The sequence below is a fragment of the Xyrauchen texanus genome, chromosome 37, assembly GCF_025860055.1.
Source record: "Xyrauchen texanus isolate HMW12.3.18 chromosome 37, RBS_HiC_50CHRs, whole genome shotgun sequence".
Taxonomy (NCBI): domain Eukaryota; kingdom Metazoa; phylum Chordata; class Actinopteri; order Cypriniformes; family Catostomidae; genus Xyrauchen; species Xyrauchen texanus.
In genome coordinates, this window is record NC_068312.1 from 7,601,888 (window position 1) to 7,625,734 (window position 23,847).

The window sequence follows — 23,847 nt, forward strand, 5'->3', positions numbered from 1 at the left end:
CAGCTAAATTGCATTAAGTTAGACCAAACAGTTCACACAGAACACGTTTTTGCATCCATTTGTGCTTTTTATATGCAAACATGCGCTAGACACACATCCTCGACTTAGTCTCTTTAAGCAGTTAAATATCTTTCAATGATCTGAGGCCATGAACCTTGTAAAATTGAGCAATTCCAGCAACTAGTTCTTACTTAGAAGCACTCACTGATAAAAGTCTGTGCACCGAGACCTGCAGAAACTGAGTAAATGAGCCAATCACATTGCCCCACGTTGCCCTTTTGAAAGAGCTCTTGCCATTTTCTGTGCAAAAAGCATCAGACGGTCTGTGGACACTATGTAAGCGTGCTGGCAGAGGCTGGAACTTCATACACAGGCCACAGCTACATGTACCACAACACACACCTTCTGTCAAGTGTGTTGTGCTGGTTGTAACACTATTCTCTGGGGATGTTTTACAACAGGAAGAATTTGAATGTTTGTTGCCATAAAGGACAGCATGTATTGTAACCAATGTATCCTTCAGGAGAGCCGGCTTGAGTCAGAGAGAGAGATCTGTGTTGAGGGGAAAGATTCTGTCGGTGACTCACAGCGCATGGCAAAGTCACATCCCCTGTTTATCAGTTTCCAGTTTAGATCTCTAGTCATCACATAGATAGTGAGTCTGTGCCACAAATAGTGCTTCCAAACTAAGTTATGCAGAGCAATAATAAGTGGTCTGAGCGAGAGTACACAGCTTCATGACAACCATCAACATACAGTACAGGCTTACTCAACCTGCTGCTAAAGCAGATTAATTAAAGACAATATGCAACATATTACCACACAAACACAGAGCTATCGCAAGCCTTATAGACATTTAATTACATGCAGGATATGAATTCTAGATTAGAGGTAGACCAATATATATTGGTTTTAACAATTAATCGGTGCCGATAGTTTGGAACTATCGGTTATCGGCAAAAATAATTTCCCCATTCAACAGCGACCTCTAGAATTGAAATATGTATAGGCTATTAAAAAGCTTAATTTGGTAACTTAATATAGAGTTTTGTAAAGGAGCCGAGTCTCCATTTAAAATAAGGATCATTGGTGTGTTTCAGGCTTATTTATAGTTAAAATCTTTTTCTGGTAATTATTGTTATTATTCTATTTATTTATTTTTGAATTATTATTATTATTATTATTATTTTGGAATTGGCATTTAGAATTGTCTTCTTTTTTGGACTCTTTGACTATGTACCCGACATATTTCATAAAAATTTTACAAATATATATATATTTTTAAAACTATCGGCCGATTAATCGGTTATTGGCCTTTTCCACCACCTTAGTTATTGTATCTGCAAAATTCCCTATCGTTCCTTTTTCTAGATATAAACAATACAATTTCACTAATTAAGATGCTAATGATTGATATCGTTGATAGAACTACAAGTAGTGAGAACACTCATTTCTAATATCAGTAATTACATTTGCTCTAGTAAAAACATTATATAATATCTTGATATAAAAAATGAAATAATTTCTTGCAGAAATACACATTCTTGATATTAAGCATGTATACATAGGGCTGGGCGATAAAACAATATTGATATATATCACGATAAAGAAAATCCAAGATATCGACGATAAGCTTTTAAGGAATTTTTTATATTTACTGTGTGTCGCTAGAACACAAGCAGTTCAGCTTTCTCAGGCTGCGTTTCCACTGGGGCAGACGAAATCCGCTCAAAGGCCCTCACAGCGCTAGGAGAGAGCTTGCTCTGCACCGCTGCCAATCCTACGATCCACCTTGCGAGCATTACGCTCGGCTTTCATAGGAATGAATTGAAAACGCTCTCAGCTTCGCTCACAACGCGCCAGTGGTAACATAGGGTCAGACTGGATGAACTTGCTAATGCTAGCTGCCTTGCTAACGATTAGGCTACGTCAGACACCGGATTGATTCCATCCACACCGCAAGACTTCATGACAACGGTTGCGCCCCTCTCAACAAGAGTGATGTGGACAACAGCTCTGATCTTTCTGCGCTGTAATCTTGAATATTGTTCTCTAGCACCAAACATGCATAATTTCTGCCCTTTCCCTCTCCGCACGCGTTGCCTCTTTTCCCTGCATGTGTGTAGACATAAAGCGCGCACGAGTTAACGTGGTTTCAAAGCGCCTTTTAGACCAAAATGTTATTCCCTTCTAAATGTAGCTTTATTAATCAGCATGTTACGAGCCTTTAATAATAAACAAATCGATTTCTGTTCTAATTTTGTGAAAATGTATTCGATGTCTGGAATGGATAAGGAAAGACTTTGACTTTAAACATTTTTAAGACTTTAAATATAAAACTTTAATGAAAATATACAAATGTTTTCTAAATTTTCTCTCGGGACACACCGTAAACCACATTCAGCATCATTCCACAGTCACAAGGGCTTCTATGCCCCATACTTGGGTATCTGAATCTAAAGAAATATTAAAATATTTCATTTTAATGTAAAAATATTCCAACAAATACTGGACATCTGTCACTATGCTTCAGAACAAACAGATGATCTTTTAACATTCATTTTCAATTGATAAACTAGAAAATATTTTTATATTTTGGTAAAAGATCCCGTAGACCCCACTGCTTTGGCCGTCTCTGGACCTTCTGTGCATTTTTGTAGAGACTATTTTGACTGTTAAGAATTAATTTTTTCTTCTTTTTTTTTAAATGTATATCGTGATAAATAGCAATATCGAACAATATGAAAAAGATTATCGTGATAACAATTTTCCCATATCGTCCAGCCCTTTGTATGCATGCACAATCTTAGATCAGTTATGCTTAATAACACAACATGTGTGGTCATGTGTAATTGCATTAAATGGCTTTCTTTTATCGGGGTGAGGTCATAAATGATTTATGCATAAACTGATCCACACATGTAGATTTTCAACCATTATCCCTTTAATAGAAAATAAAGCATTTTATGTGCTATTGCAATTATTTACAATACTATTTACATGACATCAAAGCCAGGCCCTCAAATCATTAACTGTCCCAACCACATTTTACAACAAAGTAATGCCAATGAACACATACAGAAACACACAGACAGAAAATGGCCGTAATTAAAAATAAATAAATAAATAAAACAAAAAAGAAGCCACGCCAATGCCCTCACTGCAAACACACAGTGCCCTGGGATGAGGTGTGGTGCAGTCTTAAGTAAACTGGCCACTGCTGAGAACAATGATGTAAGAGTGTCTATAAATATCCCTCCACTATCATGTTTACAAAGAATTGCTAAGGGACTGGACTGTACTCAAATCTGCTTCTTCTTAAAGGGATAGTTCACCAAAAAAATTTATATTATCTGTATGTGTGTTTGGCCTCATTCTGTAGTGAGAGGGACAATTAAATGGAGGAGAAGAGAACAAGCCATTGACTTTGATGCACGGTGTGTGACAGTGTTTGTGTGCATCTCTATTGTGATGTGAACCCTGTATCTCAGCATGCACTGCTCAGGTTTCATCTGCATGTGTCTCATGTCATTTCACTACTGTACAGTTCAGTAGATCTGTTCAAATGGGACACCAAGATCAAATTACAGCTATGTTTCCAATACTCAAGGGCACAGCGATGAAACTATCAAACAATGCGGTGCTGATCTCAGACCAGTGCTGCCGAGAGAGTAGTCACACAGTCACACTTCTGACTATCAGCATCGAGTCTGCTCCACATTGCAGCTAATTCTGAAGAATTAGACACTTAGATAGGAATAGACTGACTGATCATTATGTAAAGCAACCAATCACAGTTCATTTTCTTCATATGTGCCATTTAGGTCTAAATAAAACCGAGGATTACTCTATGACTTCTAGCCCCGGTTCCTGAAGTGCATCATTCCGCGCATAAGCGGCTTTGTGCCGCTCTGCAGTGAAGATTTTCTTGTTTCTAATTATTCTACCTTTGATAGTTTTGTGCGATAAGACGTTACCATTTTTAACCCATTTATTTATTGAATATCTGTTAGTTAGCCGGTTAAAAGGGCTGTACTGAGCATCCATATATCCCTACGAATGCTTCTGATTGGGTCACATGAACATAAAGCAGCAACTGCAACAACAAAAAAACTTTATTATTTTGTCTTATATTTCAGTTAAAATATCTAAAAAATAACGAGATACATTTGCAAAAAGGCATAAGATATTAAGTCTAGTTTTGAGAGAAATCTTAATAGTGAATTTAGTCCAAAAAAAAATACAATGGGTTACATAAAATAAACAATTCAAAGGGAAAATATCATCTGAAAATTGCTTTTCACACCAAAATATAACATCATATCGCAATACTAACAGAATCGCAATATACAGTCAACTGAATCAGGAATATATTGAATCCTCCTCATCACACTTCTCCCTCCTTTGCCGCAGGCCAGGCAACCCAAAGCATTAAGTACACCCCCCCCCCCCGCCCCCTAATTTTCTGAGGGGGGCCTGGCCGCGCCTGCCGTCAGGCTTTTTTGCTGTCCAGGAACGGACTGAACAGTCAAAATAATGTTTAATGAAAACTTAAAAAGACAAAAACAAATACACACACGACAGCTGCATGTGGCTCTCCCTCTCCCGAACAGCCACATCACGCTCTGCTTTATCCCTCTCCTCGGGTTATTAGCCCGATAGGTCGGCCGCACACACTCACGGCCCAGCCCTACACACACACACACGCACACACACACACACATCAGCAACAACATTAAAACTACCTGCCTAATATTGTGCAGGTCCCCCTCGTGCCGCCAAAACGGAGCAAACCCGCATCTCAAAATAGCATTCTGAGATTAGATTTTTCTCACCACAATTGTACAGAGCGGTTATCTGAGTTACCATAGACTTTGTCAATTCGAACCAGTCTGGCTAAATTCTAGAGACTGTTGTGTGTGAAAATCCCAGAAGATCAGCAGTTACAAAAATACTCATACCAGCCCATCTGGCACCAACAATCATCCATGCGATTACCTAATCAGATAAGAGTGTGGCAGCAGTGCAGTGCATAAAATCATGCAGATATGCGTCAGGAGCTTCAGTTAATGTTCACATCAACTATCAGAATGGGGAAAAAATATTATCTCAGTCATTTGGAACGTGGCATGATTGTAGGTTCTGTTGTTTGAGGATACGAACCAGCCAAACACAACAACACTGACTCTACCAATTGCATGAGTATTGGGCAACCGTGAGACTAGCTGTTTGACTACTGATAAAAGGAAAAAGTTCTCCAAAAATCTGTTTGAAAATGGTCATTATTTTTGCAATTCCATTTGGTGATTCTAGTGGTGCAGAAATTACATACTTCATCTTTAATTCTACACATGCACGTTGAGAAAACAATCTTTCGTATTTGGGTTTTACATGAAAAGTAATCCATTGGGATACCTGCTTAAAACACGCTTGAATCTTGTGATATAATCCAGAAAGCTTTACAACAAAAGACCTTGTTCTCATACTGTAAACACAAACAGACACACACACACACACACACTGACTTAGGGCAGTGCTAAATTTGCAAAGCTGTAGAGGAGGTATCATTTCCTTTCTCAATTCATCTCTCATTTCCTGAGTGTGCGTGCTGTGAATGTAAGAAATCTCTTTGCAGGAGGCTGCTCTCAGCTGAACTGGTAGCATGTAACTATGACTCATGCATTCAGCTCTGACTCACACATGCCAACCAAAATACTGTACTGTAGACCTGCATGAAGTGCCGCAAACTGCCATTCTAAACCACAAGCATTCCATTTGATTCATTGATGGATGGATGGATGGATGGATGGATGGATGGATGGATGGATGGATGGATGGATGGCCTTTTAAAGGCATTCAGGAAGAACAATATGCATGCACCTTAAACGCAGTAACGCGTATCAACAACCAGTCATCCTACTTCAACAGCTCATTGATTATCATTATTCTTGCTGCCTATTAGACTGAACCCAGACTTTGGCCCAACACAAAACATTAATACAGACTATGCACCAGCACACAGACAGCTGAGGGCCAACAGACGGTGGCCATTAGAAACATTAATGAATAAAACAGTTGCTGAGCATCTATTATTCAAATATGCAAACACACTGGCCCATCCAGTTTACAGAAGGTAGTGTGGACTATCTATGCTCTCTGTGGGCAGTCTGATGTTTTCAAAAATGACAAAGACAAGATAGATGTGCCATAATCAACACATTAAAGTGGCTATAAAACATATATCTAATTTACCCTTCTCTATATCTGACTGACAAAAAAAAAGACCCAGAATTAACCCTTACCCCTACTCAGAGGCAGTACTGACTAAAAAGTATAAGGCAAAAGTCTATGGATTAAACCATGGCAGAGTAAGGTTAACCGCTCAAGAGGGTGTTTCGGCTGGATGATATAGTGATGTCTCTATATTTTGTTTTACATTTATTACTTTTCAATAATAATATTTGATATATATCTTAATATTTAAATATTTGCTCTGAAATGGCTTTAAAAGGTGATATTTTTGTCCATCATAATTAAACAGCCACTATTGCCAATATTAAAACTTGTTAACGAAAGCAGTACATTACAATATAAATGTAATCATTTATAAGACAAATAAAGTAATAAAACAAATTTTAGATCTATCCAAATACATTTTATTTTTAACAAAAATGTGATGCGTGAAAAATGCCACAAGGAATTAATTGTCCATGAACATTTTTGAATGATGACGCAAACTAATAGTTGGATCAGAGTTATGAATTGATTCATTGAAACCACTGTGTGACTGCTTCTCAGAAATTGAGTCAACTCTTATGCTTTTTTTTAAAATCAGAGACAATATTAAAACATCTCTGTCCTAAATGGATAGTTTACCCAAAGATACAATCGCTTTGAGTGAGAAACAATCCAAAAATTAAGTCCACCAAAAGGTTTCTCTACCGCGCAGCTCTCCTATGCATGTTCATGAGTCCACAAATAACGTTAGAGCGATCAGCAGTAAGAACACCAACTAGCGACAGTACAGGGACTAGTGTCATCACGTGAACAGGCTTTATCATGGAAATTTGATATATCGTCCAGATTAAGACAGTGTGACAGCAAGATGGTGACAGACAGCAAACTACAATCAGTACGGAAACTGTCGGCCTCTAGCTACTAGGGTTGCACGGTATTCCGGTGCTACGGTAGTAGCAGTATTTTTTAAACGGTAGAACCGTTAATATGGTAGTACCGTAATTTATGTTGTATATAAGGTAGTAAATATTATTTTCTCTAAAACATTCATTTGAATCAGACCTATGTCTGCAATAACATCTAGAATTTGCCCCTATGTTTTTCAATGTGTGGTTTTCCCATGCTTCAAACACACACACCTGAATCCCGGCACCTTAATTTGGCAGTCGTGTCTCCTAATGCATAATATGGATTTAAATACAATATTGGAGAGTGAGAATTTTTTAAAAAACACAATTCACATAACGAGATTTGGAATTAGTTTGGGGTTTGCCTGATGAGACCGGGAAAACTTCTCCAGTTGCACATGTAACCTCGGTTCCCTGAGATGAAGGGAATGCGACATTGCGGTAAACGCTTATGGGGAATTAGCCATTGTATAATAAATGGCAATCTTACAATTGGCAATGGTGTTTGAGCCCCACCCCTTTAGGCACGCATTTGGCCTATATTAGCGGGTGCGTGAACACCATTTCTTCAGAATTTTCTGACTGAAGGACTAGCTCGTATCTCTTGTACTTCAAAACTCTGAAGTAGTAGTGCGGCCAGGTTTCACAATGTCTCGTTCCCTTCATCTTAGGGAACCGAGGTTACAAGTGTAACCGGAGACATTCGTTTCAGTTCATACCTGAAAAAGAATAGGATGTCACAGGCTAACAGTGAGGTGACTTATTAAAGAAATATCTTCAAGTGTATGAATTAATGAATAACCCCCCCCCCCCCCCATGGTGAAAACCAGATGGAAGTTAATCTCAGTCTGAGACTCTATAGGAACCATATAAATACACAAAATCTAAATGTAACCCCTTCACAACCAAAGGTAGGGAAAATAAATGTATTTCTTATTGGAAGTGCTTGTGACTTCTGAGGCACAAGCACTTCCATCTTATTGGAAGTGCTTGTGACTTCTGTTGAAAGGTAATTTCAACAACAGCCTATATACAGATTGATGTACCAAAATATACTTATATCAGGTAGCCCGCCCGTAAGCGCTTTGAATACCGTTAAGGTTAAAAGGCGCTATATAAGTGCAGACCATTTACCCCAAATGCTTCATCTTACCTTTTACAGATTTACAGTTTCTCTGAAAAAAATCGAACATTGCACTCATTTATTTATTTCCAATTACATATGCTTTTGGAAAACACAGCCCAGATCGGTTTGGTCATGGTTTTATCCCGTCCCTGAGCTATGCAATACAATCGGTGTGTGTGTAATTTGCATTTGTGCTGCTCTTGACCATGACAGAGATCTGAAGCGGCTGTAATGTGAGGGGCTGAAGTGGTTGTAATAATGAAACAGCTCCACAATATAGTCTTTATTTTTATGTTGACAACATTAAAATATTCACAGATTAATGGAATAAAAGTTTGAACTGGCTGATGCAGCAAAGTTTTTTGTTTTTAAATCAAACTAAGAATGTATCGTCCATTTGAGCCTTCTCTTGGTCATATCACCTACCCCTACTGTGCAGTATACCTAGTATACTTTCAACTATTTTTAATTGTACTGTATTTCCAGGAAATTAAGTCACACCTGAATATATATTGCACCTGGTAAATATCCCACTGTTAAGACAAAAACACACTGATAGCGGTTGTAGCAGAGTTGTTAGGATCCAAGAGAGGCCGAATTAAGTCACTCCATCGAGATTATATGAAAACAATTACTTTGCATATGCCGTTTTGGACTATAAATCGCAGGACCATTCTGATGACAATAGAAATGCGACTTAGGCTATATTCTGGTAATAAGGTGTATGTGACACAGCATGCAAAGATAATGTGTCAAAAAGATGTGTGGCTCAGATGTCATAAGTCAAACAGTCTCTTCACATTCAAGCCACATATATTTCCAAAGCCATGACCATCGACTGTCTTCCAATCCAGCACAGAGGTCAAAGGTCACATACTCACAGCTGTTGACATTCACCCAGTGTGCTTCAGTTCACATCTGGCCCATATCTGTGCCTGCAGTAAAGATCATGTAACATAGGAAGTATGCATTGCGGTCGTGGGTGGGTAATGCACACACCCTTCTCAGTGTTGTGTAATTAAATGAGCCAGGCCTTCATTATGCTAATCCAAAGTTCTTCAAACAGCCTTTATAGTTCATAGACACTTAATCACTGAGCTTGCCCATTATGAAGTTGTTGCAGACAAGCATCATTACAGAATTACTGTTGCTTTGCTGTGTAATGGGCCTGCAGTCTTGTCTACTGACTGGACTGCCACTGTATTTAAAGGGATAGTTCCATTAAATCCACCTAAACCTCCAATTCTGCCATTTACTTCCATGTGCGCGCATGCCCACGTGTGTGTGTGTGTGTGTGTGTGTGTGTGTGTGTGTGTGTGTGTGTGTGTGTGTGTAAATTAGTAGGATCATCCTGTCAGTCTTTTAAAGGGTGAAAGGTGACAAGATGACTGAATACACTAATGGTTAATAAGCACTGAGATACAGCTCAGAAGCCTTATCATTTCATTTCACTGCGATGACTATGCTGAAGCCAAACAGCCCTACTGAACTGTCAACTGTCAAGGTCAGAGCCTCCAAGCCATAACCACAAAATGGCCTAGTCAGCAAAATTCCTAATATAAAAAAACACTGGGGGCTGGATGCTTTTCTTTAGAAGAGGCATCAGTATCATTCACAATTTGGCTGTTATGTTAGCTCTCCTTACCCTCCCCCAATAGGATAGTGACATAAATACTGTGCATTTCTAGTTTTCCATGTCTCTAATGGTATACTTTTCACTGCGTGCTCAGCATTCTGGTGTAAGCATTCTCAGTGTCATCTCACAGAAACATTTGTTATTTTTCAAATAAGGGAAATTAAATTTAAAACACATCTTCTCATTTGATGTTGTTGCTAGCTTTAGCGCGTTAGCTAATCTGAGTCCAAGTTCCACACAAGTTCTCAAAACTAGCTTTTTAAAGGAATATTCCAGGTTCAACACAAGTTAAGCTAAATCGACAATTGTGGCATAATGTTGAGTACCACCTTTAAAAAAAGAAACACGTGGGTTACAGTGAGACACTTTCAATTGAAGTGAAATATGGGGCCAATCCTTAAACATATAAATACTCACTGTTTCAAAAGTATAGCCACAAGACAACAATATGCGTGTTAACATGATTTTACTGTGATAAAATCGCTTCCTAAACTTTTTCTGTGAAATGTTATGTCCAATTTTTACAATTTTGTTCCCTTACAAAAAATCTAAACTAGCCGCAAACTTGCCACAAATTTGCAGCTCGTTATTTTCACATGCAAATGAGCTTGTGATTCACCACAAATGTTTGCAAGAATTTTGCAGCTCTTCACTGGTAGTGATGAACCTCCGGCAAACCTTTGGCAACAATGATCAATTTGCCGCAAGTTTGCCGCAAATCTCATTTGCATGTGAAAATGATCTGTGGTGAATTTGCAGCTCAATTTTTGTAAGGGTTGCCATGACAACGTAACACTGTAACGCTAAAACCCTAAAATTACCGTAAAAATTTTGATTAAAATGACTTTACAGCTCAAATAATGCACACGTTTTAGCAAAATAATTAATGCAAGTACTTTATAAAATGATATGCTTCACATTTCTGCCTTTAAACCCTCCAAACAAAAATGGCACCATTCATTTCCATTGTAAATAAATAACAGCCTTTCAATTCACTGTTCCAACCCCAGCTGTTGAGACAGAAGCTGTAGTTTTCAAGCTTGAGAGAAGTACTGTAGACCAATTCAACACGGTCACTATCTCATTTCACTACCTCCGTCTCCCCTATTCTACAGCTTTGTTTCAAACAAAAAACAATTCTGTGGAAAACAGCCATTGTGAAGAGAGTCCCTTTAGGGATAAAACAACAGTCTCAAAATGCATGTATCAAATGCAACAGCAGTTTTCAACTGGTTTCACTTAAAGATCTAACAGTAGCGACCCAACACAGTACAAAAATTATTTATTGTACAAATGTAAACAAAACAAAAATATCACATTTATTAACATTATTAAAAACTTTTTATTAACATTTCAACATTATCAACATTGGCTAACTTCTACCAATGGAAGTGCTGCAAAATATTTGACACACAGCCTTTGACATCAATATAGGACTGAGCAATATAACGATACCTACCCTTACGAAAATCGAGAGTTAATCCACAAACTTGCCACTGATTATTTGCAAATTAGTTTTGCTGCAAACTTGCGGCAAATTGTTCATTGTTGCCAAAACGTTTGCCAGAGGTTCACCCCTACTATTCATTTACATGTGAAAATAATGAGGGGCAATTTTGCTGCAAATTTGTGGCAAGTTTGCAGCTAGTTTGCCAGATCTGTACATTTCAAATTTTCAGCTCGTTATTTTCACATGCAAATGAGCTTGTGATTCACCGCAAATGTTTGCCAGACGTTCTCAGCTCTTCACCGGTAGTGGTGAACCTCCAGTAAACCTTTGGCAACAATGGCCAATTTGCTGCAAGTTTGCTGTAAAGCACATTTGCACATGAAAACTACCTGTGGCGAATTTGCAGTGAACTCTCAATTTTTGAAAGGGATGATCTACATCTAGACGATCGGATCAGGTACAAGTCCGGTACAGTTCGGCAAAGTTATACACACAACTAGTTAACTGGTGTGCCCTTCAAGTGGAGACAGAAATATCGTAATTATGAATTCCGAGCTCATGAATGATCAAGCAAAGTCATATTTATGAATGGTAAACTCTGAATTCTAGATGATACCCGAGTTTCTAAGTTGGGAATTTAGAAGGGGCGTGTCAACATAAAAGATGATGAGAAGCAATGATTTTCCAAAACTAGTTTAACTTCTGTAATTCATTTCAAAAATATACATTTATGACCGTCCCATTGGTCCCGGAATGTTTGCAGACCTCTAGTGTGGAGCGTCACAAGAAAGTCTTTCAGTGGAGTCAAACATCCACTGAAGATAATGAAATTAGCAAAATGTCATCGAAAAGCATGTAATGAGGCTACACCCTAGACCAAGGGTACTCAACAGGGGGTCGGCGACCCTCAGGGGGTCTGCGGTGGTACCACAGGGGATCCGCAAATTACTGTTGGATCCACCATTGGCACTTGTAATAATCACTCACATGCGAGCGATAGCAAGAGATAAGTGTATGAATTTGAATCCACTGACATGAAGTTCCTCGCACCTGCATACCAAAACGTGCTTTCTTTTTAATCCTTGCTCATATTCGCGCATCTTGTTGTATTTAGTTATGAACTGATTGGAACAATAAACACAAAGTGGGACAAAGCTACTAGTCAGAGCTAGTCAGCAGAAGAGCTGTCCATTGTCTGCTCTGCCTGTGCTAATCATGAGCAAATTTTTACTCCTAATGAAATTTTATTTGAAAATATATATAAAATTGACCACTCACATGAGATGAAGACTCCATATTAGTAACCTTATAAAAATATATATTCTGCATGGACAGGGTCTGTATGTCTTTTTATTAAGGAGGGGGTATGGAACAGTGATTTACATGGAAAATGAAAAATGACACGTCATGTCTGAAAAGTAACATGGGTTTCTGTCTCTCTACCCACCATGGGGTCCTTGGTCCGGAAGTTGTTGACAACCCCTGCACTACACCAAAGGAGGTCTATAATACCTGAAGAGAGCTATCCATTAGAATACACATTCATCTCTTGCAGTTTCTCGGCTGGTGCGTTGCTATTAGCCCTTCAGGGACTAACGGGACCCTACTAACCAGTCAAACCTTTACCGCATGGTAACCTGTAGGACTCCTCTGCAACACTGGGGGAATGACTCTAATGCTTATAAGCAATAAGAGGGGAACTTTTAAAATACTTAAAGGTATAGTCCACCCAAAAAATGTTATTCTGTCATAATTAAAAGGCACCAAGGTTGACCGGGCACAATGCGATCCAGAACACAGAAAAACGAAGTATACCAGAGCCATGGACGTACCTGGGTATTCTGGGGTCCCTGACTGTATATTTATTTTGTTCCTATTAAAAAAAAATACAGTTTACAATTTGTTGTGGGGCCCAACTGGACCTGTGGGCCACTAGAATAATTACCACCTTTCACCCCTCTATCTACAGCCCTGACCAGGATCTTTAGTCAGAATGTCTGAGCTGATTTTGTTTTACAAAAATGCGCCAACCACTATGGATGACCTTTAAGTACTTAAAAAAGGATTATATAATTAATTAAACTTTTAAGTAAATGTATCAATTTATTTTAAAACAACTGAATCATAAAATTATATTATAATTTTACAAATTGAATTATATTGTAAAAGTATTTTTTTTAACAAAATAGCAGTTTCTTGAAAGTGGACATTATGAAAGTTTTTAATTATTTTTATTTTAGTAAACAGTTTTTTCATGGATTCTCACAAAAAGATTTTGATTTAATTATAGTTTTTTAATTATTTCAAAATGAAACTGGAACATTTTCCTTAATAGTTTAATTAATGATTTGATCATTTTAATTAATTTTAATCAAAGACTTGTTCACTCTAAATACCTCTTAAAATTATTTTGTGCTTGTGTTCAATTCACAAGGCAACATGTTGGAATCTGCACGAGTGCAAATAAGCTTTTTTCAGTGAGCTTGAGGGCACAATTTTCACTGAATATTGACTTAAACTTCAGCCTGTTCGTCGCTGAAAGCTTTCACGAGTCGTAGGGACTAATTATAGGCCTAGTTCTTTTCTGTCCTTCTGAAGCTTGCCTGTCCTAGTCTCCATCCACGGTCATTGCATGGAAAAGAGCAGCTTGGATATTCTACCTAACATCTCCACAAGTGTTCCACAGAAGAAAGAAAGTCATCTGGGTTTGGAGCGACATGAGGGTGGCAGAATGATGACAGAATGTTGATTTCTGAGTGAACTATTCCTTTAAGACTCTTCTGCTGAGGCAGCACGCGTCACGCAATTATGAAGATGACGCATGAATGGGGATTAGTGTCGTCATAGGCTCAGAGTTATTCTTTAAATATGAACCGCAAAGCCATTTTATTTGTAGACACATTAAATCCACAATAACGATTAAATAGCCGGATCATTGACCAGGCCACCACGTAAAAGTCACCAAAGTCGCTTACCCTCCGCCACTGTTTCCTCCACGGTGACTTGATGCCGTCCTACGGTGAAAACCCGTCCGACAAAAGTGCCGCCGCTGCCGGACCCCGCGCTGCCGCCTACACCGGCTCCAGAACCGGGCCCGGAGCCCACCATCTCCCGGCGGGTGTCAAAGAACTTCTTCATTGTCAGTCAACAAATTAATTCAAGTATCAAATCATGAAATACAGCTAGATTCCTGTTTATACGTCGTCCTCCGACTCCAGCAAAGTTTGACAGCTGGTGGGTGATATACAGCAATCTTAATACAACACAGTCCAAGAAAATACAGCACAGATAACCGAGGTAGATGCGAGCTCAGCGGAGCCTCCTCACATTATCAGCGCAAGTTCCATTAATTTCACTGATCTGACGCAAATACTCAGTTGATTAAGATACAAACGGAAGCAATCGTGTATTAGACCAGTAGCCCAGAAGGGTGAGTCACCATTGACATTACTTCATACTTGTGTACCTACACATGCCGCTTATAAAAGATCAGAGTTGGATGAGTGTCAGTGCGAAAGGAGCCATGCAGTCCAGCCAGCTGATGCGTTTCCTTCACAATCGAGACAGCAGCTCTGTTTCAAGATCCACTTTAATAGTCCCTCTGGCACGTTGTCTTTTATTATGCACGGATTATTCCTCGATTGCTAGATCCGTAATGACGATCGGATAATCGGAAGCCCAGCATTCAGGAGTTGCTCTCTCCTCTGCGTTCGCTCATTCAATCCTCTCCGCTGATCCGCATGCGTTGTTCAGCCGAAAACCAGGAAATGCATCATATGCGCAGGGATGTGTCGGGTTCGGCGGACTTTCTCCTAAGCAAAGTGAATCATACTCTTCGCTCATTGTCTACTGGAAAAGAAGTGATACACAGGTTGATGAGAAGAATAAACAACGCGTTAAGACGGACTCGTCCATCCAGAGCCAGTGACGCTCTGGTAGTTGTAGTTCAATTTAACATAAGGTGACGTCAGCGGGGAGACGCGCATGCGTTTACAATAACAGCCGCTAGAAGGCTATCAAAATAGTTTGCCTAGTTAAAGGAATAGTTCACCCAAAAGTGCATATTCTCTCATAATTTACTTACCCTCATGTCATCCCAGATGTGTATGACTTTCCTTCTTCTGCAGAACACAAATGAAGATCTTTAGAAGAATATCTCAGCTCTGTAGGTCCTTATAATGATAGTGAACGTCACCAAAACATTGGATCTCCAAAAGGCACATAGGCTAAAGGCAGCATAAAACGAATCTATACGACTCTTGTGGTTAAATCCATGTCTTTTCGGTTTTGGGTGAGAATAGACCAAAATGTGAGTCCTTTTCACTGTACATCTTGCAATTGCAATCTCCAGGCACGGTCATGATTTCAAGGTTGATTACACTTCCTAGCGCTTGACGCATACACAGTCTGTGTCTCGTTTGGAAGGCTGCGTACTCTGTAGGTCGCATTTGTCGCCCACATACGTCATTGCGGCTGTCTCGTTTCATAAATGCCTGTAGGACACTTCAAATGCAGCCTTCGAATGAGGCCTTCTTTCGGAGGATGCATGAGCTGTCTCCTTCGTGGGCACTCACAACTCACAATTCTTGCTTAACGAAATGTCTAAAACAATTCGCCATTTGCCCGTAAATATGATGTTCAAAAGCAAGTAATGTTAATTTCAAAGTTGAAGTACCTCAGTAGATTGCTGCAGAGTATACAGTATAATATGTTTTTTATGCATGAGCTGTCTCCTTCATGGGCACTCACAACTCACAATTCTTTGCTTTAACGGAAATGTCTAAAAACAATTCCGTCCATTTGCCCGTAAATATGATGTTCAAAAGCAAGTAATGTTAATTTCAAAGTTGAAGTACCTCAGTAGATTGCTGCAGAGTATACAGTATAATATGTTTAACAATATTCATATATAATTAAAATAAAGTATTAGACTAAACGTACACCTGTAAAATCTATTTTCTTTTCTCTTTACATCATTATATCTCTCCTAAAATGTACCTCATACGTTCCCTTCCAAAGAGACTTTGTAAAAAAAGTATACTGCAGCCTTCAAAGGACGCATCCTTCCTAGCATGCAGCCTTTAAAACAAGACACAGCTACAGACTGCTAGATGGCGCTAGGAGGAGTAATCAAGCTTGAAATCATGATCACTAAGGAGACTGCTGATGTAAAGGTTAATAGCGAAAAAGGGGTGTATTTGGTATATTTTGGTCTGTTCTCACCCAAAATCGTTTGGATCGCTTCTAAAGATACAGATTTACCCACTGGAGACTTATGGATTACTTTCATGTTGTCTTTATGTGCTTTGTAGAGCTTCAAAGTTTTGCATTTTGAGATATTCTTCTAAAAGGCTTTGTTTGTGTTCTGGCGGAGAACAAAACGACTCGGTTACTAACGTAACCTCGGTTCCCTGAGAGGAGGGAACGAGTATTGCGTAAGTAGCTTACGCTATGGGAAAACTCCGTTTCTCGAGAAATATTGAAGTCTTTATGTAAAACGCATTGCAGCTGCACAGCAGACAGTAATGAGCGAGGCAGCTCGGTCATTGGCTGTGCTGCGCAACTGCTCGAACCAATGACGGGCGACTCTGAACACGCGACCAATGGGCGCTACGCCATGATCAGCTGCCAGAGCCCGCCGAAATTAGCATAGCCAGGCTATATAATGGGCACCCCATCATGCGAGCTCCTTTAGGTTCAATCGACTGAAGCGAACTGACCAAGCACAAGCACGGCAGCTTACGCAATACTCGTTCCCTCCTCTCAGGGAACCGAGGTTACGTTAGTAACCGAGTCGTTCCCTATCGAGAGGTCTCTCCTATTGCGTAAGTAGCTTATGCTATGGGAACACCCTGCAAAACGCCGTGCGTGCTGACTTCGCTCTATAAAGCCAGAGGCAGATGCCTGAGCCTTAAAGCAAAGTGATTATTCCACGAGCCGGCCAACGGCGAGCTATATAACGGGATAACACAGAGCACCTTTGCCCCAAGGTGGGGCTCATTGTACAAACACAAGCACATATCTTATGTACTGAGTTTTCTATGTACTGATATGCATAAAAATCCTTTAAGTCGGTCAGAGACGGACCTTGTAAGGGAGGAGATAATGCTCAGCATATACATACTCCAGTCCATTCTACAGTCAGGCTGATAGAATGTTGGAATGCATTTTTCTATGTACTGGCATGCATAAAACATCCTCTAAGTCAGTCAGAGACGGACCCTATAAGGGAGGATATAATGCTCAGCATATACATTCTCCAGTCCATTCTACAGTCAGGCTGATAGAATGTTGGAATGCATCTTTCTATGTACTGATATGCATAAAAAAGCCTCTAAGTCGGTCAGAGACGGACCTTATAAGGGAGGAGATAATGCTCAGCATATACATACTCCAGTCCATTCTACAGTCAGGCTGATAGAATGTTGGAATGCATTTTATTTATTTTTTTATGTACTGATGTGCATAAAAAATCCTCTAAGTCGGTCAGAGACGGACCTTATAAGGGAGGAGATAATGCTCAGCATATACATACTCCAGTCCATTCTGCAGTCAGGCTGATAGAATGTTGGAATCTAATGAGGGGACCTGTAGGTTATAAAACCTGATAAATGTCGAAGCGAGGCCCAGCCCGCCACAGACAAATATCTTCAATGGGTATCCCACTTGACCAAGCCCACGAGGAGGCCATGCTCCTCAGAGTGAGCTCTGAGCCTAAGGGCATTGAAGGTCCTTGGCTTCATAAGCTAGCTTATAGCATCCACTATCCAGCCGATATTCTTTGCTTTGAGACTGCGAGACCTTTAGTGCGGCCGCCAAAGCATACGAATAATTGTTCCGTCTGTCTGAACAGGGCAGAACGTTCCAAATATACTCTGAGCGCCCTGACCGGGCAGTTATAAGCGTCGCTTTCGCTTTCATCTGCTGGGGACAATAGCGCTGCCAGAGATATCACCTGTGCTCTGAAGGGTGTGGAGAGCACTTTAGGAATATACCCGTGCTTTGGCCTAAGGACAACTCTGCAGTCGTTAGGTCCAAATTCCAGGCAAGCAGCGCTTGAAGACAGCGCGTGCAGGTCGCCCACTCTCTTGACTGAGGCAAGCGCCAGCAAGAGCGCAGTTTTGAGCGAGAGCTGTTTAAGGTGCACGGTTCGGAGAGGTTCGAACGGGGCACTCTTGAGTGCGTCCAGGACCGTGGCCAGGTCCCAGATCGGCACCGAGGGGGCGAGGAGGGTTCATCCTCCTAGCACCTCTTAGGAAACTAATGATTAGGTCGTTTTCCCTAATGAACGTCCTTTATCAGGATTGTGTGACGCGCTATGGCAGCCACATAGACTTTGAGCGTGGAGGGTGTGCGGCCCGCCTCCAGCAGCTCTTGCAAAAGGCGAGTACACTTGGTATCTCGCGACGATTTGGGGTTCAAGCTCTTGGTATCACACCAGTCACTGAACACTTTCCACTTTTGGGCATATAAGCCTCGTAGAGGGTGCTCGCGCCTCAGTGATGGTTCTCAAAACTCCACAGGGGAGGTTCTCGGGAACCCGTTGAGGGGCCATGCATGGAGGGCCCACAGATCGGGCGGGATGAAGAATCATCCTGTTGGCCTGCCTGAGGAGGTCTAGCCTCAACGGAATCGGCCATGGGGCAGATTGCATCATCTGCATCAGTTCTGGAAACCACGCTTGGTTGTTCCAGAGTGGGGCTACCAGGAGCACTGCACATCTCACTTCCCTGATCCGACTGATGACCTGAGGTAGCATCGTGATCGGGGAAAAGCATACAAGGGGCGGCTCGGCCAGACTTGGGCGAAGCGTCCGTGCTCTTTGAGAAGAAAAGGGGCATTGGCGTTTTCTCTGGAGGCTGAAGAGGTCGACCTCTGCCTCGCCAAAGTTTTGCCATAACCACTGAACCGTCAGGGGTGGAGAGACCATTCTCCTGGGAGAACCTTGTCTCTGGACAGCATGTCTGCTCCCTGGTTCAGGGCCTGGCACATGCGCTGCTCTCAGCGAGCGCAGGTGGTGTTGTGACCATAAGATGAGCTCCTGGCCATAGAGTGCAGGGAGCTCAACCTGAGTCCACCCTGGCGATTTATATACTGAAACTACCGTCATGTTGTCCGCTCGGACCAGGACGTGTTCGCTTTTCAGGTACGGAAGCAGGGCTCTGAGAGCCAAGGCGACCGCTTTCATTTCCAGACAGTTTATATGTAGGCGCTTTTCGGGTTTGACCAAAAGCCGGATACAGGCCTGTCCTCGTAAAGGGCCCCCATCCTATTTTGGAGGCATCTGTCGTGATCATTTTTCTCCGCGTATTTACGCCCAGACTCACGCCGGTTTGATACCAGTTGACGGCTTTCCAGGGCGTCAGGGCTTTTATACAGCCGTGATTCGCTCTGATCAAAAAGTGGCCCGAGCGCCACGCGTGAGTGGGGACACGGCTCTTGAGCCAGCGCTGGAGAGGACGCATGTGCAACAATCCTAGCTGGAGTACCGCCGATGCCGAGGCCATGAGACCGAGCATTCTTTGAAAACGTTTGACGGGGACGTGTGCGCCCGTTCTGAATGATGTTGCAAGGCGTCGACTAGAGAGCGCGCTCTGATGAGAGGCGCTGTCATCTGCACTGAGTCTAGCACTATTCCCAGAAAAGAGATATTCTGGCTGGGGATAGCACGCTTTTTGCAAAATTGATTCTCAGACCCAGGCATTCTAGATGGCTGATAATCCAAGATCTGTGCGTCATTAACTGACCCTCTGATTGTGCTATGAGTAGCCAATCGTCGAGGTAATTCAGTATTCGCGACTCCCTGCTGTCTCAGGGGAAAGTGCCGCGTCCATACATTTCGTGGAATGTACGGGGGCCAATGATAGGTCGAATGGTAGTACTGTGTACTGGTATGACTGTCCCTCAAAGCTGAATCTCAGAAAAGGCCTGTGATGAGGCGCTATCAGAATGTGAAAGTAAGCGTCTTTCAAATCCACTGATAGAAACCAATCCCGGGCTGAACTTGCACGAGGATATGTTTGGTTGTTAACATTCTGAACGAGCAAATCATTAAAGCTTTGTTCAGATGTCTGAGATCTAGGATGGGGCGGAGGCCACCGTCCTTTTCGGACGAGAAAATAGCGGCTGTAAAAACCGCCTACGCTCATAGAGGGAGGAACAGTTTCTATAGCCCTTCTCTATCAGTTTGAGCACCTCGGTGCGTAGAACATGTGACACATCTTTCCTCACTTTCGTCTCGACCACCGCTGAAAAGCGGGCGGTCTCGCGGCTGAATTGAAGTGAGTAACCATGTTTTATTATGTTCAAAACCCATTTCGCATGTCGGGATTTTTTCCCAGGCTTTTGCTCGCTGACAGATATGGGCTGAATGCTGGCTGGGGGCATGTTGCTGTGACATATGGGCCCCACCGCAAATTGCCTTGTGCTATCACTGAGTTTACAGCTCTCAGAGGCGCAGGTGCGCGCTGAGCAGCCGTGTTGAGTGCCGAGTGCAGAGGTGCGTGTGAGAGTACAGGCACGCTGCTATCTCGAAATGCTTGCAGCATGAGTCGGAGAAATGCTTGAAACTGTATGAACAGAGTTTTCGGGTGGGGGTGCATACATCGTAATAGGCACGCTGCCACATTCATAAAGCTTCACGCTTTTAGCGGGCGTCTCTTGGCTCACGCGATCGCATCTGTGATGTTTAGTGCATGAGACAGAGAACTGTTTGAAACTGTATGGGCAGCACTTATGGGTGGGGGTGCATATACTGTAGTAGGCACGCGCACCACTTTCATAAAGTCTTCGCTTCATGGCGGGGTTTTTTGGCTATGCATACAGTGTTTGTGTGTAGGGGTGCATGTAGGACAGCAGGCACACGCTACCTTTATAGTATTTCCGCTTTTACTGGGGAAGTGTTTATAACTGTGGGAACAGTGCTTGTGCGTAGTGGTGCATACATGACAATAGGCACGCGATCTACATTTATTGGACGTCCAGCCTGAGCTGGGGAAGTATTTGGCACTGTTTGGACAGTATTGGTATGTGGGAATGTGCACTTTAGTGTGGACATGTGAACCCTTAGTGACACAGGCAGAAAATGACTCTTTTCTTGATTTCTGTGTGTCGCCGTTAAAACGGCATTTGATTGCAGGTGAGCGAGTTCTGTGACTGGCCCATTGACTGCTGTACAGACATTTCCAACCGCCTGTAAGGGGACTGAGTAATGTTTTACATGTTTTAGAGAGAGTGGTCCGCCTTTGCGAGACACGTATCTCTCTTTTTCTTCCTATTGCTAGGAAGACTTACGAGGCTCCGGTTCCGCGACGATCTTGGGCCGAGGACCTCGCTGCTCAGGTGGCTTTCTTCGCCAGCGAACGCGAGCGGCGCCGAGCGTCCGCTTCAGGTCTGCTCTTCGGCTTTTGGGAGACGGGAGGGCCGCCCTGGCTCGCTGCTGCTGCTGAGGCGGTCTCTGGTGAGACGAGCTGGAGCGCTTGGGCAGGAAGTGACGTATAGCTTGCGAATCCTTCCGGGCCTCAGTGAAGCGTTCAGCGAATTCTTTTACCGCTGATCCGAACAGGCCGCTTGGAGCGATAGGCGCGTCAAGGAATGGCGCCTTATCCGCGTCCTTCATCTCCGTTAGTGTCAGCCACAGATGGCGCTCAAAGACAGTCAAATTAGCCATGGCCCGGCCGATGGATTGGGCGGTGGCCTTCGTGGCTCGCAGGGCTACGTCGGTGGCGCTAGCGCAGGTCCTGAAAGCTTCAGGTTCAGGTCCAGACTCGGTCCATGGTGCGGAGAAGTTTGGCCTGGTAAACTTGTAAAACCGCCATTGAATGAAGCGCTGACGCAGCTTGGCGGCGGCGGCGTATGCGCGACCGGCGAGAGCTGAGGTGGATCTGCAGGGCTTCGAGGGATGAGAAGCTTTGGCTTTCCATCCGGCGGTGGAGGGTGGGCACAGATGGTTGGCCACAGCCTCCTCGAGGGGCTGAGTTCCCTCGTAGCCTCTTTCTCTTGCGCCGTCCACTGAGGAGAGCGAGGAAGAAAAAGAAGGCTTCAGGCGAGCAGAGTGTGGGGCTTTCCACGACTTTGTGAGTTTGTCGTGCACTTCGGGGAAGAAAGGAGAAGGTCTCTGTCGAGGGGCCTGCCGGCGTCCCTGCAGGAACCACTCGTCCAGCCGGCTGCGGGCGGGTTCTTCCGGAGAAGACCAGTCGAGCCCGAGGTCTTCTACGGCTTTGGACAGGATGCGGATGATCTCAGAGTCCATGCTGGTGCCCGTGCTCGTGTCCGCTGATGTCGATGGCGCGGGGTCGAAACTCGAGCCCGGCTAGTCGTCGGATGCAGCGTCAATAGAGAGGCTGTCATCCTTTTCATCGTCGTCCCCTGATGCACCGAACGAGACAAGACCCACCGCTCTGCTGGAGGGGTGCTGGTCCGTCTTCATGAAATGGACTGGCGGCGGGGAGATCTCAGGCAGCGGTGAAGCACGCGGGGACTGGGCCGGCGTGACGTCACCGAAGTCTACGTGCTCTGGCAGCCTCTGTGAGCGGCGCTTTTTCTTGCGCGGCTCGAACGGAGGGGGCGGCAGCACGGTGGAAGCAGGCTAGATTGCGGCGAAAGTGGCAAAGCGAGCGCGCAGCTTGGCGAGGCCCAGGGAGTCACATTCGGGGCATCCGCCCTGAATGAGAGCAGCTTCTGCGTGGTTCGGTCCCAGGCAGCGAGTGCAAATGATGTGACGATCCCCATCAGGAAGAGGGCCTCTGCACGAGGCGCAGGCTGAAGGCATTTGCAACAACGCCTTGAAAAATTGCTCTTTTACTAATCAAAAGCGTCGCAGGGGCGAGCGCTTGCAGTAAAGGATATAGCGTTAGCGCCGGATGGCGTAGCAGAAGGCTTTCGGCGGCTGAAGATGCCGGCGTCCTCTTAGCGGTCCTGCTGTAGGCTTTTCGACGGCGGGCGAAAGACTCCAACAATCCGGAGAATCCAGCGAAGAGAAGGTCTTTGCTGAAGGAGATTAAATCTAAAGGAACTTCGCATGACGGGTGCCCATTATATAGCCTGGCTATGCTAATTTCGGCGGGCTCTGAGCACGCTGACGCAGCGCTAGCGCCCATTGGTCGCTGCGTTCAGAGTCGCCCGTCATTGGTTCGAGCAGTTGCCGCAGCACAGCCAATGACCGAGCTGCCTCGCTCATTACTGTCTGCTGTGCAGCTGCAATGCGTTTTACATAAAGACTTCAATATTTCTCGAGAAACGGAGTTTTCCCATAGCGTAAGCTACTTACGCAATAGGAGAGACCTCTCGATAGGGAACTTGATGTCCATTATAACATCAATAAAGACAGCCTTCATGCTTTCAGTGTGGAACTAGGCACAGCTACGCAGGCTTTCTTTTCAGACTCTTTTCAAAACAGCCCTAATCAAACAAAAGTGTAGCTCAGATCCCAGCATCCTCCGTTTGTGTTGTTGATTTTGTTGTTGCTATTGAAACGCGTGTGCAAATAACG

At 43.0% G+C, this 23,847-nt stretch overlaps 1 protein-coding gene across 6 annotated transcripts in view; it reads right to left on the bottom strand.

Moving 5' to 3' along the window:
- Positions 1–15,286, bottom strand: part of aak1a (AP2 associated kinase 1a) — a 67,922-nt gene extending 52,636 nt beyond the window's left edge. For 5 of the 6 annotated variants that reach the window (XM_052108451.1, XM_052108453.1, XM_052108452.1 and 2 more), the window contains exon 1: positions 14,333–15,286. In XM_052108451.1, the coding sequence (XP_051964411.1) occupies positions 14,333–14,495 (163 nt within the window). In that variant the 5' untranslated portion in view covers positions 14,496–15,286. The remainder of the gene's footprint in view (positions 1–14,332) is intronic. The other variant, XM_052108454.1, reaches the window with a different exon arrangement.
- Between the last annotated feature and the right edge of the window lie 8,561 nt (positions 15,287–23,847).